Source organism: Ctenocephalides felis, unplaced genomic scaffold (genome assembly GCF_003426905.1).
Source record: "Ctenocephalides felis isolate EL2017-DRISC unplaced genomic scaffold, ASM342690v1 CF-g0.4_SCAFFOLD_01492, whole genome shotgun sequence".
Taxonomy (NCBI): Eukaryota; Metazoa; Arthropoda; class Insecta; order Siphonaptera; family Pulicidae; genus Ctenocephalides; species Ctenocephalides felis.
In genome coordinates, this window is record NW_020537646.1 from 10,248,119 (window position 1) to 10,268,114 (window position 19,996).

The following is a 19,996-nucleotide window of genomic DNA, read 5'->3' on the forward strand; positions in this document are numbered from 1 at the left end:
TTTTTTTTTGCAAGAGATAAGATCATTCTTTTTGTATATATGGATTATAGATTTTCCTCTGAAATCCTACATATTATTTGTCCTTTCCTTAACAGGATAACGGAAGCCAGTTCAGTGATTGCGATATCAGCATATTCGAAGCATTTGCGATATTCTGTGGTTTGGGTATTCATAACACACAGATGTACGAGAGCGCCTGCAAATTGATGGCCAAGCAGAAAGTGGCCCTTGAATGCTTATCCTACCATGCGACGGCGCCCAATGAGGACACGATGAAATTGGTTAAGGATCCGATTCCGTCGGCTGATACTTACAATTTATATAATTTTACATTTATAGGTAAGAATAAGTAAATGAATATATACATACATACAGTAAATATTTCTACAAACATGAAAATAATATTATTATTATCAATACGGGTTACGGTATTTAAATAGGTAACATCCATTTCTTAGCCACAAAAATTTCCATATATTGGCATCTGAAACCGATGCACTATCGATCATATACATCGCCTTTGATGTATCCATTGCTACTTGAAATACAAATGCAAACATGTTTTGCAATTGAAAATAAACCATTTGAGCAAAAAGAAAACTTTTCTAGCAATATGCAAAACTTTAACTCGAGTAGGAGTTGGGCAGCCTATCCATTATTTCTATTAATATTCCTGCATATTTAAAATTTTTTTCAATTATCTCAACTATCTGTTATACAAATTCAAATTAAAATCATAAAAATATACTTTTTTTTTTTATTCTTACAAGAGTAGTTTATCTCTCATTGTAGAATAATATGTGCTAGCAAAACCTTTTTAGCAACATGTATCAAAATAATATTGATTAATTGCAGATTTTGGATTATCAGATGATGATACGTGCAGAGCAACAATTAGAATGTTTTTGCAATGTAATCTGGTGCAACAATTTCATGTTCCGTATGATGTAAGTATTGAAATTCATAATAATCAGGAATTTAAAATATTATAGATATGAAGCAATTGTTGAATAAGAACAGTTTGATTTGATTCACTATTATTCATTGTTATGGAATATTAATACAATTTATATATTGTATTGGTATATTCATGTCGGCCGCCGATGGTAGAAGAGATCTTTAAACAGAGTGTTTCATGTTTTTTATTGGCCTTGATAAATTTAAAAATGCTCGAACAATTCATCCAAAAGTGTCTGTTTTATTTTAAATATTGATCTATGGGCTTTATAATGTAAATCTAATATATTTATTACCAGGTTCTATGTCGTTGGATTCTCAGTGTAAGAAAGAACTATCGTCCAGTAAAATATCATAATTGGAGGCACGCTTTCAATGTCGCTCAGACAATGTTCGCAATGTTGAAAACAGGAAAAATGGAAAGGTTTATGACAGATTTAGAAATACTGGGACTTCTTGTAGCTTGTCTTTGCCATGATTTAGATCACCGAGGGACAAACAATGCTTTCCAAACAAAAATTGAAAGTCCGTTGGCAATACTATATTCTACTAGTACCATGGAACATCATCACTTCGATCAATGTGTTATGATTTTGAATAGTGAAAGCAATAATATATTTCAGGTGAGATAGTAATACACATATTAGGTATAAAATATCATAAAATTTTAAATCTAAATTTATTTTCGACAGGCACTCTCGCCGCAGGATTATCGCAGCGTTATGAAAATTGTGGAAACAGCAATATTGTCTACGGATTTAGCAATGTATTTTAAGAAGAGAAATAACTTCTTAGAACTGATTGAAAATGGCGAATTCGATTGGCAGAGTGAAGACAAAAAAGAACGTAAGTGGAAATTGATGATGTGGACTATTTATATTGCGGGAAACAGTTTTTACCAGTCAGCATTAGTAACGGAAAAATCAATTTTAGATTGCAATGCGGTTGCTGAAGTATTTCATTTTGTTATGTGATTGACAAAAAATTAATTTAAAATTTTGCGATGCTCAACAAAATAATATATTAATATTCTTCTAAGTATATTTAAGTTTTTTATTTGTGTATCGGCTAAAATTGATTACTTTTTAACTTTCAAAACAGCATAATATAACACACACTTTGAATTGATAGTTGTCTATTAATTTTTTTTGTAATTTTCTATGAATTTTTTGATACGAAATGCGTTCATATTTTTCATATTTTAAAAACAACTTCTGCCAACGTACTCAAAATCCAATCTCTATGCCACGTATCACCCAAACTTTGTATGTATTATACATGTTATTTATTTATTTTATAAATCCACAAACAGTTAGTTCAGAAATAATTTCATTTCACCAAATATTTATGTTTGTGAATAAAAGCTGTATCTGTATATATTTTTTGTTTTCGAAACTCTCACGCATGAAAAATTGTTTTCATACTATACAGAAAACAAAATATGAAGAGATAACAAAAATGAAATGCGGTTAAATATATTCATAAAATAACAAAATTATATTCGTACATTGTACGCAGAAAACAAAGGAAAATAAAGAAACTCATGAATATTCAAATTCAATTAAACAAGACAACATATGTGCTGCTTTACATATGAATATTCTACTCTGCTGACCATTATATTAGAATGTAAGTCACGATGGAATGATATATGGAGGTTGTATAGGACTATAATGTTTAATGGGTGGTCGCGAAATGTATTTAAACAGCACTAAATACCCATATATATATATATATATATATATATATATATATATATATATATATATATATATATATAATTCTACCAACCCCAAATTCCGTGGATCTTAATTTTCAGTCAAAACAATATGCGCATGACTTACTTTTGGAACATCTCTATGGGCACCTATCCTTTCAGAACATTTATAAACAAAATTTTATATTACGGTTAGTTTCCCATCATACTGCAATATTAAAAAAAATCACAATTTCGATAAAATAGTCATTTTTGCAATTTGAAATAGTTTAACACTTTGCACTCGCAAACTGGGTGGCATCCGAGTGGAAAGGATTAATTCGCTCGCGAGCTTTGAAATTTCTATTCTTTATTGCTGAAAACTTTGTAAATGGCTTTATAATACTATGTAAATGTTAAAAATAATAATACATTAGTTTTATGACAAAAATATAATAATATATATTAAATATATATATATTCAATATATATATTAAATATATATTTAAAATATATATATATATATATATCTATATTTAATAATATATATTAAATATATATATTTAATAATATAAAAAACTAACCATTTGACATGAAAAGCATAAGGTTTGGAAGGTCTTCTTTAGATTTTTTTATTGAATCAATATTAGCGAATATGAATAATTTATATAAATATACATGATAAATAATAAAAATTTTAACCGTTCAATTCATTTATTATATTCATAAAAATATATATGTATAATTAAGTACTTAAATACGTTTTATATTTAATTGGAGAAATGGTTAAAATTTTTAATATCTAAATTTGAGTAAAGTTCTAATGATCGAGCTTTTTTATCAATACAAATTGTATAAACTTTTAATGCTTGCTTTCACCTGTTCTTTTTTAACATCCATAAATATTCTTTGTACTCACTGCTGACGAAAGAATCGCAAAAAAGATCTATATGGTAAAATTTATAAAGTATATTTCCTATGAAGTTACAAATCTGTGTTGAAAATATTATGAATGCAGTTTAAATACTTTTAAAGATATACTAAAGATATATACTTTTAAAGATATGCTAAAGATATATACATTTAAAAAATGTGAAAATTTGAAAACGAATATCTCGAGAATGATATAAAAAGCTTAAAAATTATTTTATTGACGAATATATATATAGGATGTGAAACGAGGTGATAGTATTGACCTTAACTATCTTGAAAAAAAAATTAGAAAAAACAATTATCTCACGTTGTTTGAAAGTTGCGAGCTTTTAAGTGCAACCTAGAGCTTTGATGCAATTATGACTATTTTTTGTATTATTGTGATTGATTTTTATTAATTTTGTTCATTTAACTTTGGAACTATAACTCTGAATACCATTTCTAGGACCGCTATCAAAACATTAACACAATTTGCCATGGTTTTAAAAAATCCGACTTTTTAAATAGTTAAGTCCTGTGTCAAAGCGAAAAATGTTCGAAAAAATGTAATAAAACTTAATTTTTCTGGAATTTTATTTTTTACGGATTTATCTTTATACTATATTTAATTTCTATTAATACTTCTGTTTCGATTCCAGTTCTGTGCGGCATGATGATGACTGCCTGCGACGTGAGTGCCATAGCGAAGCCTTGGGAAATCCAACACCGCGTAGCAAAGCTCGTAGCTGACGAATTCTTCGATCAGGGCGATTTGGAGAGGCTTCAGCTTAACCAGCAACCTGTCGCCATGATGGACAGGTAATAAAGGATTGAGTTGTTTGTACGATCTTTGATTAAATAGTCGGTTACATTCGTCAAGGAATTTGTGGAATGAATAGATTTAAACTGTGATCAGAAATACTTTTACAGGAAATTTTAATTATTTTATTCACTAAATTTTAATATAAATTTGTTTTGTTTAATAACTATGTATATATATTAATTGATGTTTCAATAATACAAAAAGGCGGAAGGGAGATATTTGACAACCTATTATATATACACTGGGGCCTCGCTTTACGGCCTAGATACGTTCCGCAAAACTTGGCCGTAAAGCGAAAAGCCGTATAACGAATCAATTATTCTAATACGTATTCATACAAATTCAATGGGATCGGTTCCAAATTTAATAAATATATAATATGGTTTATCATTCAAAATGCATTTTATTTTTTATTTTGTTTAAATTATAAACATATTTAACAAGAACATAAATTTTGCATAAAATAAAAAACTTCAAAAACATTCCACAATTTTTGAATAAAAATAAAACAACTAAAACCTACAGATCACTGTCACCATCATTTTGCGCTGGTGGGTTGAAAAATTTGTCTTGTTTGTTTTGCCTTCTTGTCTATTTTTTCCTTTAGTGATTTATAACAGTTAATGGCTGAGTTAATTCCTCGATACACATAAGCGCTACGTTCGATGTCAAGATCGTTTTCAAGGAGGATGTTTATTCCTTGTTCAAAATATGAAAAAGCGCCCGACATGATTTTTGATGTTAGCTGTTTGGATACAACAGGTTCTGTATCTTCATCAATTGCCGACTCTGCTTGCAACTGAATGAGTTCCTCATATGAAAAGGGTTCCCTATCAGCTGCAAGTAGATCCAGCACATCAAATTCGTTTAAATCTTCAAAACCGAGATCATGTGCTAAATCCAAAATGTTTTGTCTAACTTCAGGAAGGAAATTAACTTCTGCATCGGTAGTTTTTATACATTCTGGCCATATTTTTTTCCAAACACGGTTCATTGTTGTCGATTTCGATTTCTTCCTGGATTCACTAATGTTCTCAACAGCATCCTTGATATTATAGTTTTTCCAAAACGTTTGAACCATTGAAACGTAAAGATATATAAAAATTTTCATTTTCGATTTTTTTGCGATTACAGTAACTTGCCCCACGGGAAGTTAAAAAAGCCGTTATAGCAAAACATTTTAGGCCGTATATCGAAAACGTTCCTTAATTAAAGAGGGCCGTTATAGCGAAAGGCCGTATAAAGAACGGCCGTATAGCGAGGCCTGGGTGTATATATATATATATATATATATGTGTACATATATGAGTGTGTAATATTTAATTAAAAATATGAATTTTTTCTTCTCTTTTCTCAGAGAACGCAAAGACGAACTCCCTCAAATGCAAGTGGGTTTCATAGACGTAATATGCCTTCCTCTATATCGCGTTTTATCAGATACATTTCCTTGGATTAGACCTTTATATAATGGGACATTAGAAAATCGTCAACATTGGCAAGATTTAGCAGAAAAAGTTGAAATGGGTCTCACGTGGATAGATCATGACACGATTGATAATCCTGTCGAAGAATTTACTGGTAGGAAAATAATTTTTACGAATGACTTGATTATGTATTTTCTATTTTGTGTTTATTCGAAGGTGCTACTTACTTATTAATTCATATAATTTACAATATTTTTATTCCTCACATTTTTACACCTCGCTTCCTCAATAATATAAAAACATAAAATCATAATATGAATAAAATTTATCAATTTTTTCTACTTATCTTTTACGATAATGATATTTATTTATCAGTTATTGCTGAATTATAACATGTAAAAGAACAATCTGTATTTGATACAGTAAATATGTTCATATTTTTTTATTAACTTTGAGATAGTAGAGTTTACATTTCTGGCAAAAAGTTTGACTTGCTAATTTTATATTTAACATGCCAAAAATTTTAAACCGATTTTGATCATTTAAAACCTGTTTGAAAGATATCATTGGCTAATGTACTTGCTTATAAGGCCAGTAAACTGATAATGAAGGATATTATTTGGGAATAGTGCTCGTTAGGTAGTAGAAATCGGGATATTGTTTTGTAGCTTAAAATTATTTATTCAGGCTATTATATCAAGCTTATTCATAATAAGTAACTTAAATTAAAGCATTTTATAGTATATTAAGTAGTTGTACGACGTTTGCTTCTTAAATAGTAACTGATAAAAAACAATTCTCTCAAAGTTTTAGCTCTTAATATTGTCTCTTTCTCTGCAATTCAATCAAAGTTTTGTATGGAAATAGCGTGAAAAAAATTTCAAAAATTTTAAAGATGGTTTTAGATATAATTTAGCGAACAAATGAATGAGTTTTATTCAAAATTCGTCGCTAACTTATACCTAAAAAATTTTTGTTTTAATTTTAAATTTTTTTTCCATGCTATTTCCATACGAAGTTTTATTGAATTGGGCACTATTTAAAAGTTAATATTAAGAGCTAATACTTTCAAAAAAATAGTTTTTTATCAATTTGAAACCATTTGAGCCCTTGGGAGCAAGGAAATTCGAAAATGTCCATATTAAGGACCACCCTAATGTATATATGTTTTAATTATAAGGTTTAAACTATATTCAATCTTAATCCTAAATTTCATCTGCAAAGTTTATTTTTTTTTAAATTTTCATATAACTTCTATTTCAAATTTGAAACTAGGCTTAATTTTATTTACCTTAAACCTTACTTTTGTTTTAATCTAACTCCTGCCAGCTGGTAGTTTTAAATTATTTGTTAGTATCTCGTAGCTTCAAATTATTACTTAGTTAAGGTGTAATATTAATTTCAAGGATCATCAGACGTCAAGGATATAGAATTCACCGTAACCACGCTGAACTGCACGCACAATTCCGACTCGACGGAAAAGTTTCCATCAACTATGGAACTGACCCGTCGAAGATTCGACAGTCTGCGGAAAACCAAAGTTTTGCCTAAAACTGTAAGATCTCGCCTATCAAAATCATTATACAGTTCATCCAACTTGAGTACAGCAGGCAGCGGCAAAAATGCTGAAACCAATACTGCAGCTGATAATCAAAAATCCGCTTCTCAACAAACAATCAAAGCCTCATCAAATGCTGGAAGTGAGACGAACGTCACAAAAAAACATAAAGGCAAGCAAAGAAGTAAAATTTGTACTCTGTTGTGACAACTAAAAATACTACCCTCGAATAATAAACGACACTCGTTGAAAAACAGAGTACGTTATAGGAATAGGAAAGATAAAAAGATAATTGAAATTTGAAATTTTTTTGGAAATGGGTGATTAAAAAATATGCATGATGTTTTGAACGTATCATTTTTCTTCATCTCGAGCTACAATCATATGTAGATTAAACTGATATTACAATCTAAAATCCTAGAATATTGTAATATTATTTAAAATTTATTTAAAAGTACGAAATTAGGATAGTCTGGAAGCAATTACCAGTGGTTCGACTATACTTTGCAAATATCACATTATATAAGATTTTTTTAACTGTATTTTTTCAGGAAAATTTTTATTGAATAATATATCTTATTGAGTAATTATTCATATTCTGCCATGCATATTTTTTATGTTTCGAATAACCGAAATATTTTTACTAACACACACGAATAACATTATGGACTTATTGCAGAAATGTTTTTATTATACTACATAATTTCAGGTTGTTTCAGGATCCGATTTAGCGTTATAAGGCGGTAATCTAGTGTAAAAATTCACAAAAATCGTTTTTTTTATTTCATATTTTCAAAGTTTAACTATCTAAAAATATGGGTATGAAAAGATTTTTGAAAATTTTAATTATTTTCGGAGATATAGGCATTTTGCTGACTCGGTCTTCATACTGGTTTGATGAGTTTTTTCTCAGAACAGACTTTTCAGTACTGTTGACACGATTTCTCGAGTTGTACTCGAGCGATTCAGTTGAAATGTTCAGAGAGTCTTGTTTATAGACCTATCTATAGCCCGAACTAGGATCATCCCCAAATTCCAATTTTTACTTTTTAAAAAAAAACATTTTTTTTCAAACAGTCGCCAATTTGTAAAAACAAATTTTGTTACTCATCGCTAGCTCGGGCGATTGCGGCATCATTGTAGATTAATATTATTTTTATTTCTTTCATTTCGGATGGCTAGGAGGGCTGAAATCATGTCAAGCCTTAGGTGCTAATTTTTTGAGACCCCACACTTCATCAGCTGCCAGTTTCTTCAATTTTCAACTTTTTTTATCAATTTTTGTATTGTATTTTAATAATGTTAATAAACAAGTGGTAAAAAAATGGATAGTAAAAACATTCATTGCTTTCTTTTACGACACTTTAAAAATTACCTAAAATTCATCGCTCTACACTAGAATACCCCCTTAATTAGTAATTAATTACTGATGAGAGTTGATTAGGATTTTTTAATAGTGCTATTTTTGTTTTGGATATAAATACAACTCTTTTCAATACTTGTCCATTCATTTCAAAACTTTTTATAGTATATTCATCAAACTGAAGAAAATTGCTAATTATTAGTTATACATACAATTTATTACACAACTGACAGTAAAGTAAAATAATTTTTGCAATTATCTTGCCTTAAGTATGCTCCTGTTGAATATTTATTCTTATCCAACTATGAAATAAAATTCATACACTTTTCAAAATTATTATTTCCGAAGTTGATACGTTTAAAATAAGAATTTGCATCGAGACCCTGAACAATTACACCTCAAACACTTGTTTTTGAGAGAACAGCAAAATAAAATGATCTAAGAATTTTGGATTTATTATTCAAAAAATTGCATAAAAAATAAATTTCATTTAAATAATTGGTGCTAAAATCGCGTTTAATTTTGCAAAGTTTGGGAGGAAATAATCAAAGAATGTGATAATGATAGGTAGCTTAGTTTTAATGATAATTTAATTATTATACTATGACGTTGTCTGTTTTATATTTGTACATAGAATTATTATTAATGTTGTGAAAGTATTTAATCTGATTGTGTGATATAGTTTAAGTAAACGTTTTTAACATTTGAATTAATTAATTGAAGTGAATGGTTGCGAGATATGATTAACATCGTATTTATCTCTTTGTGAAAATTTATAACTCACATATTTATGAATTCAATTTATTTTATAAAATATTATTAGGCAAATATATAATAATACTAATACGCAAATCATAAGTAAAATGAATTATTTTTTCATAGCTTTAAAAATAATTTCTACTGAATTATAATTAAATTATAAATATCAAAATATTTTTTTTAAATTTGAAAACGTCTTGGTTTAAATACCTGTCCAGTAAGAAGCTATGTAAAAAAGATTTATTTGCTTATCTCGTCTTCGATTTTCATAGTTTTCAATCACAAGTGTTCTATTTCGTGCACAATATTTAATTAAGATTGACAAATTTTTGTGTTTAAAAATTTGAAGTGTTAATTATTTAATGTGTGATTAGTGACGATTTTTAAACAATTTATTATTCAGGTTTAATACCCTGGGCTAAGAATGCGGACAAGTCTTAGAATACGAAGAAAATTGGATGATGAATTATATCTAATACGACTTGCTGAATTGGTGATAGGTCTGCTTTCATAATAATACAAAAATTGGCATTATTATTCTAAATTTTTATTAGCTAATGAAATATTTATTATCAATAGACAATTTACAATGTACTTTTTACTAGTTATGATATGAAAAGTATTTTACTTTATTTTGCTGATGCAAAACATAATGATCAATGAGATAAATGTGACATGTGGCATATCAAATCGATTTAAATCAAAATACAAATATAAGTTTTTAATCGAAAAAAATTGTGGTATCCGCTTAAGCAAATTTAATTTAATTTAATTTACTAAAATACTTTTTTCATTTGGTGATAACTATATGGTGGAGGGCCTAAAGTAGTAAGTTTAGCACACTTATTAGTTCTTGTATTTATATAAACATATAACTCATAATCTTAGAAAATTTTTACTCTTAATTTAAATTTATTTTGCAGTATTTACAAGAAGTTCTTGGAAATCGTGGTGAATAGCATAGATATTGGATATATTCAATCTATCACCATATGAAGCATTCAATGTAAAACTAGAACATTTCTTTATTATAATAAGTATTTTTTTGTAAAAAATAGGTGATGTATAAAATTTGTTATAGCTATCTTTTAGTGATGAAAATGCTTTCGATTTGAAAATGCCATAAACAGATATGAAAAACTTTGCTAGTACTTATTTTCTGATAATATATTAATTTTAATGTTGAAAACAAATTTAATCAACTCATATATTAAATTATAGTGTTAAATAGTTAGTTCTAGAGAGAATGACGATAATATAAATGGGTGTTTGAGTGATTTTATTAAAGATTCGGTAATGAAGCTTTGTTAAGATAATATTACGTGATTCTTTTTGTCCACAATTTATTTTAATAGTTATTTCATTTGAATTCAGATCTTGTACATGTTTATTATTCATTTATTTACAGGTATTAGTGTATATAAATTTACGAACATCTTAAAACTTATCTCAATTTTTGCCATAAGATAAACTAGTCGTTTTTTATTTCAGTTTTCATTATTAGATCTAGTACATTCCTCTCGGTTTATAAAGACATTTTTAAAACGTTTAAGATTGAAATGGTAATTAGAGCAATTTTTAATTGCTTTTTCTATACAATAATTTATAGAAAATACTGGAAGTTTGTAAAATAAGTGTCTATAAAACATTTATTTTTAATTTTTATTGAGAGTTTTCTGAAAATGTAACAGTATTTCGACCTAATCTATAATTTTAATGTTATGTTAAATCCAATTAAAGTGATATTAGTGTAATAAAATGCAAATAAATTCTTTAGATAAGAATGTGAATAAGTCAAACAAATCATTGCTAGCAATATCTATTCAGAGTAATATATAAATTGTATTATGTTATGGATATAACAAAATGTATTCCGTTATGTGCAATTATAAATTTTATTATTGATCCATTTTGTAAAGTTATTAATAAATATTTATTCATTAGCAACGCTGTTTGCTTAAGTTTTATTATTTATTTACATTTATTGTTCAAATATGAATTAGTTTGCCATTTTATCTTCACTTGGATCAAAAATTCTCATGAATAAAATATTTAAGCATCAAGATTTTTTTTACATCATAAAAGCACATTAATGAATGATGAGAAAAATTCTAAAATTCAGAGGTAATTTAAATGTACATTTATTTATAGTTAATGATATACACTTCATTACTTCATAAAAATGTTCTGCTACTTTACTCCATAGTCAAAAATACTATTATTATAATAAACCATATGTTTATTTTTTTAGATCAATTATTATGTTTTGTGAATTCCCTAGCCAACATGCCAATAGCTTGGGCATGCAATATTATTGTAAGACATTTTCTACGTCTCATCAACCTACAATCTTGGAAGTATCCTTCGCATCTTGGGAAACCGTGTGTACCATCTGCAAAAGTAACAAGACCGAGGCCCCAGATGCGCCCCCCACGGAATTCGCCTTCATATCTCATACCATCAGATCTCCAGAAGACGCCACGACCATGGAACCAGCCTTGCATAAATTCTCCTTCGTACCTGCGGAGAAAGAAATTTATTTAGAGATAGTTGATTGAGATTACGGGAGTAAAGGTATGTTTTTTAATAGTTATGATGGAATCACACTCATAATATACTCCAACCTCACAAGTTAATAATAATTAATTTACAACTTAATTTTTTTATAAATTATACAAACTTTGATCCATCCGGAAAACAAAGTACTCCTAATCCACTAAATATCCCGTTCGCAAATTGGCCATCATATCTTGTTCTATTTTTAAATAACAAATGTCCAACTCCATGTTTTTGGCCTCTTTTATTCCACTCCCCAAAATACCGAGATCCATCAGAAAATCGGTAACTGCCTGTTTTTACCACGTCACCGGATAACGTATCTAAAATATTATTTGAAATTTTTTGTTAATATTAAAAACCGATGATAAGTATTATTTAACTTTAACTACCATCCATTATAAAATTTGTGGAAACAAAACTGAGAGCATTAGTTTGAAATGGCGTCGTAAAGACATTCGATATAGGATTGTTGGTTAATTCAATTTGTACATGGCACTTACAGGGATTATATATAAGGCTTCCCGAGTAATTGATTTTGATAGTTAAAACAAATTTTGAAATATTATTAATGTCTGCTCATTTTTTAAAAATACATTCAGTGTTATTAATAACCAAACGTTGAGAGCAATTTTTGTTGAATTTTTGTATTTCTTCTTACTGTAGTAGGTAATTTATATTTGAAGTCAATTATATTCTATTTCACCTAGATCATAAGAAATTCAATTCATGAGCCTGTCGTAGTATGATGGCAAAGAACGTGCTTAGCGCACACAAGTCCCCAGAGATTATCCTAAACTCGGCCAGTTCTATGTCAAGCAGTACGATAACAATTTTGCGATTATAGATTTCAAATATCAATGAAAATTTCAGGGAACTTTCAGGGGAATTTCTGCAATATATTCACACCAAATATACTAATTTAATATATTTTGTCTATACATAAAAAAGACTCGTTACTGGGGTCATTCATTAAATATATCTAAGGCTATAAAATTATTATTAACACAATCTTTGAAAATCAAGGTGTTCAAAAAACGAATATCAAATATAATGCGGAATATACTAAGGATTATTAAAGTATTTTTTAGAAGTGATTATATATGATATTTAGCATATTTTTGAAAACTCCAAAACAGATCTAGAGCAGGGCTTTTTAAACTTTTGTAATTCGCGACCCCATTTATTAAGTTGCTACCCCACACAAATATAAAAAATAGGGAAATTAATATTTTTAGATGATTTGTTTATTAGGTAACAATATACATTTATACATATATACATATCTATACACACATATATATATATATATATATATATATATATATATATATATATGTGACATTAAAGTTTCTCGTGACTCCATATTTTTCCTATGTGACCCAAAATGGCGGCACGACCCATAGTTGCCTTGATCTAGAGTTAAAGACAATTATTGAACCAAATTCTATTAAAAATACGGGATTCAAATTGATTTTCATAATAAATATCGAATAATATGCAGAAAATGTTATAGATTATTGAAAAAATAATGGAGAAAATTATATATGATATTTATTATTCTTCAAATCTCTAACGGAAATCTATAGCTATTATGATTAATAACACAAAATTTTAGAAATTAAGGAGTTCAAATAAATTTTCAACAATTTTTGAGAAGTGATCTTATATATGGTTGATTATTAAACAAAATCTTCTAGAAGTTGAAACGCTCAAATATTTTTTTATTTAAATTTATTACAATAATGGATAAATTCATATTCGAATATTATTCAATCATGACAAGTCCGATAATTTATCTATAATTAATAATTACCATTTAGAGAGTCCTGTATTAAATGAGGCGTAGTTTTCTGTCAGGTTGTGTATTTAGGGTGCGATTACCGAAGTACTTGCGGTGTCCAAGAATAAACATATATTTATGATCGCTCGTGCTTTCTATAACAATCGCCGAAACCAGGTACGAACTTTTTTTATTTCATTTTTCTTAGCAAACTATACAATAAGTACAATCAGCTACAATTGTAGATAATTTAATATGATGGAGTATGAAATAATTCACTAAAGCTTCTTTTTTAGGTGGCAAAGGCTTGCGATAAAAGTTTGGACTTAGTATCTGGAGCAGAAGTGGTTAAATTCTTCTTCGACTGTCAGAATATTCAGGTATCTGTGTATTAGCCAGTTTGGTACATAGTTTACAAACTGTTTAAATATTTTGTTCTGGAACCTCTGTAGAATTGTCATGTTTAATTTACTAGCCGCACTCCATAGATGTAGACCGTAGTACTTATTGGTTTAATAACTAAGTGTCTTGTATTTCATAATCCGGATTGTCCCGGGTTTCCAAAAACTATAAGTCTAAATTGATTCTTCGCTCTTACTTGATAATAAAATTACAACTACGCATCGAATATCTGAAAATGTTATGTACAACTAGTATGCTTATATGAAAAAGGCGGATTAAAATAGCCTCTCACATTCATAATTTTGAACTTTTATTTACAATTTTACGAAAATTAACAAAATTTATGAAAATGAACGTCTTGACTGCCTGGAATAATGCAAATAAGTGCTAATTATTTTTAAATAATTATGAAAAAAATTAGTAATTCTGATTAAATATAACTCATTTAAAGAAGGCGCATTTTTATTAAATTCTTAAATAGTATTTGCTATTTTACAATCATATTAATTTTTCTAGCATTCATCCCCTTCCCTCATCTCGGATTAGCATAATTTAAAATTACCGTCCCGGTTTTGACTCAAAAAATATGATCACCTTATTGATAATAATATGGCTTACTGATATTGTAAGGCTTGACTTTGTCTTCATTCTGAGCTTCTTCAAATTAAGGATTTCTACTCGGCATTTTATTCTATTTTAAGAAGAATTTGATATCATACTGCTGGATATCGAGCTGGTCGAGGTTAGTATGGAACTTATCACACATATTAGCCAACGTTCTTAACTTTTTATCCATTATACCTCCACTGGCCCTGAAATTGTGAAATGTTGATCTTGTTTTTTTTATTATGCGACCCTTTATGCCATGAATGACTTGCCAAACAAATCATTACGGCTTGTCAGGCGCGTGCCATCGTGTCATGTCCATAAAAATAACCATATTAGAATGGTTGAAGAGGGTTGAAGTTGAACATTTTCCCAGACTTGAGCACTGATTACGCGCTTTCTTCGCATAATAAATTAACACCTCAACACGCTTTAGAGCAGGGCTATCCAAATGAAAAAACTACGGTTACATACACCACATAGGTAAATTACACATGTGGTGTATGCACATTACCTAATGTAATGTGCATTATTAGTATTTTTTGACAATATTTTCGAATTCAAGACATTTGGATCTAGGAAATTTATAACAACTATATTTAAGATTAAATAATTTCAATGAACTAGTTGAGTTTGAAATACAAATCAATATCGAATGATATATTATATTTTAAATATTTTCTAAAATTGAATATAAACTAGTGGTGTATGGCATCGTGCCTTAAGGCAAATTGCTGGAACTTTCTATACCGTATTAAAATATTCAAGAAATATTAAATGTGTTCAAATCGATTATTATAAATACTGTAACTTATATATGTTTAGAGAAAAGTAAATAAACAAAACTCGATCAATCAAATTTAAAATGAAGGACATTGTGTAATATTTATAAGAATTATTTAAACTCAATAGCAAAGTTCAAATTATTTATTTGAAGTAATTAGTGAGCTTTAGAACTCTAGCCAGAATTAAAATTAAAATCGGAATAATTTTCAATATTCAAAAAAAAAAATATTTGGAAGTTAATAAATAATCATTCAAATCGGATGCTTAGTTCTCTCGAAAACTGCCATTTTTGGCACATTTTGCTTGGTACCTGCAAAACGGCTGGACCTGCCTTTGCCAAAAACTAAGCACCACTTCTCCCCATCATTACAAACAGAATGTTTTTTGGATCATTCCAATCCAAATCATTCCATCCTCTATATATCCGTAACGGCTGGATTTGGCCTTTGCCAAAAACTAATCGGCACATCTCCCTATCAATAGGAATCGAATGTTTTTAAAACCATTCAAATCGGTTGATCCGTGCGTCAGAAAACGTGGGTAAAAAAATTCGGACATACAAAACACACAGACACATTCATTTTTTCTGAGGTATGCTAAAATGTTCAGAAACCTTCAAAACGTAAAGAAATGTAAAAATTTTCGATTATCGGCCCATTACTATAACTTACTTTACGGGAAGTTAAAAAATGCAGATAGATAGAGCAACGTTAATATTATAATAGATAGAGCAACGTTAATATTAATAGGGTTTTTGTTGAGTATTGTTCGATTTACATCTTCCAAGTTAACTACCTTAATAATTACCAAAGATATTATAAAATATTTCTAAATTATTACTTTAAAAATTATTACTTTCTTTCAAGTTAGTTTTTATTAGAATCATCGGTCTTTTATTACCATCAATGATAATTCAAAGTCTGATATATTTATGTTAAGATGATGATTGACATGTGGCTACCATATCGCACCCCGATAATATTTACTTTTACAGGTCATTATAATAGTTAGTTGTAGGTGAATTATATGCGAAGCTGATTTTTTGATCGCATTTGATCGCTAACATCAAATAGTATTCACAATTGCTTTGCTCCGCTAACACCAGTTTTGTTAATCTTTGCAGTTTCAATATTTTCCAAGATATGGGTAAAAATTATGATACAACTAATTTTAATAGAAATATAAATAAACAATTAATGCGATATAAAAGCAACCATGTGCACAATACGTGTACTTTGTATATAGGATATTCAAGTGTTTTTTTTTTTTATATTAAACTTGGCCCATCATCAACAGATCTTCTATGCAGCGTTTGTGGTGATAGGGCCTCTGGAAGACATTATGGAGCTATTTGCTGCGATGGATGTTCTTGCTTTTTCAAAAGAAGCGTCCGAAGATCAGCTATTTACACGTGCATAGGTAAGTTCACTTACAAATAATTTATAATAGTACAAATCTATCCAATTTGGACAACCTTAGTCGGCATCGAATAGAAATTGTTTGGAAAAAATCAATTATTTTCAGCACTATCTTCATAAATATTATGTATATATAATTATACTAAAAACTAGAGAAAAACGTCCAATGCCACCAAAAAATATGTGGATTGCAAAATTGTCACGGATTTTACGTTTAGGCAGAAAATTGATTTTGGATAGGTTCTTCAATTTAGTATTCGATTTTTTAGAGCAAAACTCAAAATTCAAATATTTCTTCATTTTTAGCAGGAAAAGAAAATTGCGTTATAGATAAAGCACGAAGAAACTGGTGTCCTTATTGTCGATTTCAAAGGTGCCTATCAGCAAAAATGAATACAACAGGTAAAAGATATCGCTCCAAGATCAGCATATATGACAATTTAAATAAAAATAAAAATATTGTCAACTACAGCTGTTCAGCAAGAAAGGGGACCTAGAAAACCAAAGAAAAAAATATTAAATATGACACCACTTGAAGATTGTAGGCAAAATCGTTTTAAATTCAAAATTGCAAATTTTTCTCGAAGCAGCCGCAAAACTCAATTTACTTTGAAATGTGTTGTTGATATGCAAGGTATAACTTATTCAATTTATTCTGTTAATATTGAAACTCAAACTATGTATTTAAATATATCTTAAATTTTTCTATAGGCCATGTATTTTTGGACATAATTGCACAAATTCTCCTTACTTCTGTGAAACAAGCGCGAAATAATTCCACGTTCATGAAATATGACAAAAAACAGCAAGATCTTTTACTGGCATATGTTTGGCATGAATTATTTATATTGAAATCAGTCTACTGGCCTGTAGACCTTACAAATTTTTATTTGAGGTTTGAAACTATTACGTTTTAATAATATTATAATATAATTTTATTATAATATTATATTCTGAATGACTTTATGTGGGAATGATTTGCAGAGCTTATGAACTGTTGGATACAAATACAGGCAATTGCTTAAAACAAGCTGTAAAGATTTGTTCAAACTTGCAAGCAGATGATTTCGAATTACATTTTATGGACACATTAATTCTTTGTAGAAAAGGTTTGAACATAACTTATTATTTAAAATACATTGTTTTTTATACGAAGATAGGGCTTTCTAGTAGCTTTTCAATATTTTTATAGAATTCAGCTTGAATCCAGAAACCGATAGTTTATCAGATTCTTCAACTGTTAGTACTCTGCTGGCCTTACAACAATACAATTTGGAGAAAAGAAATGAGTGGTGGACGAGATGCGGCCAAATGCTTATTGCTCTCAGGAGTTTGTGCGCTGTGGATAGCCAAATTCTAAAGGAAGTCTTCTTAAAACCTGTGATTGGTGATGTTGAATGGGATTTAGTTATAGCAACTATATAGAAAGAAGTGTAAGAACTCACAAAACAATTTTTAGAACACTGCAAAAAAATGAGTAAGTAAATGCATAAATATCTTTCATATCATATGATATAGAAAATAGAGTTAAAATTTCAAAAAAGTTCGGTCGCGAGGGTGTTGGATTACTGGAGGTATCGATCTATCAAAGTGTCGAATTGGTGAGATTTTACTGTAATATTGTAATATGAGTGAAACTAATATTAAATGTTAAATATGAACATTTGAACTTTTTTTATTTATTATATTCATTCATTTATCTTATTCTCTTCAATTTGCTGCAATTAAAAACTTCCATTTTTAGTTCAAAAATAGTTTATTATATATCTATTAAAAATATCAAAGCTATAATTTTTGAAAATTTGTATTGGTTTTATCTAAGAATAGCAATTCAAAAATGTCATTATAAAAGTCAGGGTAATATTCGCAAGCTCGTTTACAGTCTGGCATCCAATTTACTTCCAGAAGTTTTGGTCTAATTTGCGTTTGATGCCAATTCAACATTAAATCAACTGCATATAAAGCTCTTGATTGTGGGTTTTCTTTAATTCCCATTGGTGGATCCTACTTGTTGCACAAAAAAATACTTGTTTGAGCATTTGCTTAATCATTTTTTCTATATTGGTATAATTATGGTCTGGATATTGTTTAACCCATTCTATTTTGAACTCTTCACATTTGAGATGGAATAATGTTGCATTTTCATCATAATTCATTACTGTGAAATGTTTTTCATATTCATCAAAATTATCAAGACTAAATGATTTATTAGCAAACCGTAAGAAGAAATTGTTATAAATATAAACATGTAATGGCTTGATAGATTTTAATAACACTACATACCGAATATCAAACTTTACCATTATATTTGTATCGGGTCTTAAAAATAATACAGGATTTTCTATATATTTTTGAACAATTTTTGGTCCTGATCTACAAATTTGCAATATACAATTCAAATTGTCTGTGATATGGGTGTCTAAACCCCTAGCTAAATTAAAAGGCTTCAAAATCCATGTATTATCTAGCTTTCTTTTAAGTCTATTTTGAAAATAACTTATAAACTGTATAAGCTCAGTTTCTAAATTGTAAGTAGTTGGAAGCCATTCTGGATAAGTTTCCAAAGAATTTACATCATGATGTTCAATGTTATCATACGGCATATGGCACTTAATAAATCCTTAATTGTTATGACATTTTCAAATGGAAACTGGTTTACAAATGTATTAGGTATTAAGTGATAACTCTTCATAGTTTTTAAAATGTTGTGTATACCATAATATATCCGCTGATGATTCATCATCACATATTTCAAAATTAGATGAGTCAGATATTTGTGTACATATTTAATTGTGTAAAAACCTTAAGTGGTTTTGAGCAAAAGGTGGGAAAAGATTCAACAACAGTAATGTTCATCAATCCTACCACTTAAAAAATATTCTTTCGAAGGTGTAGTTTGGGTAAAACTCTCCATTGTAAAATCACATGGGTGCCAAGGATGAAGCAATGCCTT

The 19,996-nt window shown here is 28.5% G+C and overlaps 2 protein-coding genes across 2 annotated transcripts in view; both read right to left on the minus strand.

The window, feature by feature from the left end:
* The window catches only part of LOC113370816 (cGMP-specific 3',5'-cyclic phosphodiesterase), a 141,820-nt gene that overhangs the window by 39,916 nt on the left and 81,908 nt on the right, over positions 1-19,996 (minus strand). The gene's annotated exons all lie outside the window — the stretch shown is intronic.
* Positions 11,745-12,447, minus strand: LOC113370118 (MORN repeat-containing protein 4 homolog). The gene is made up of 3 exons (XM_026610788.1): positions 12,441-12,447; positions 12,173-12,377; positions 11,745-12,012 (listed from the first exon to the last, which is right to left on the minus strand). Exons 1-3 carry the CDS (start codon positions 12,445-12,447, stop codon positions 11,745-11,747), a joined length of 480 nt encoding a protein of 159 aa, XP_026466573.1.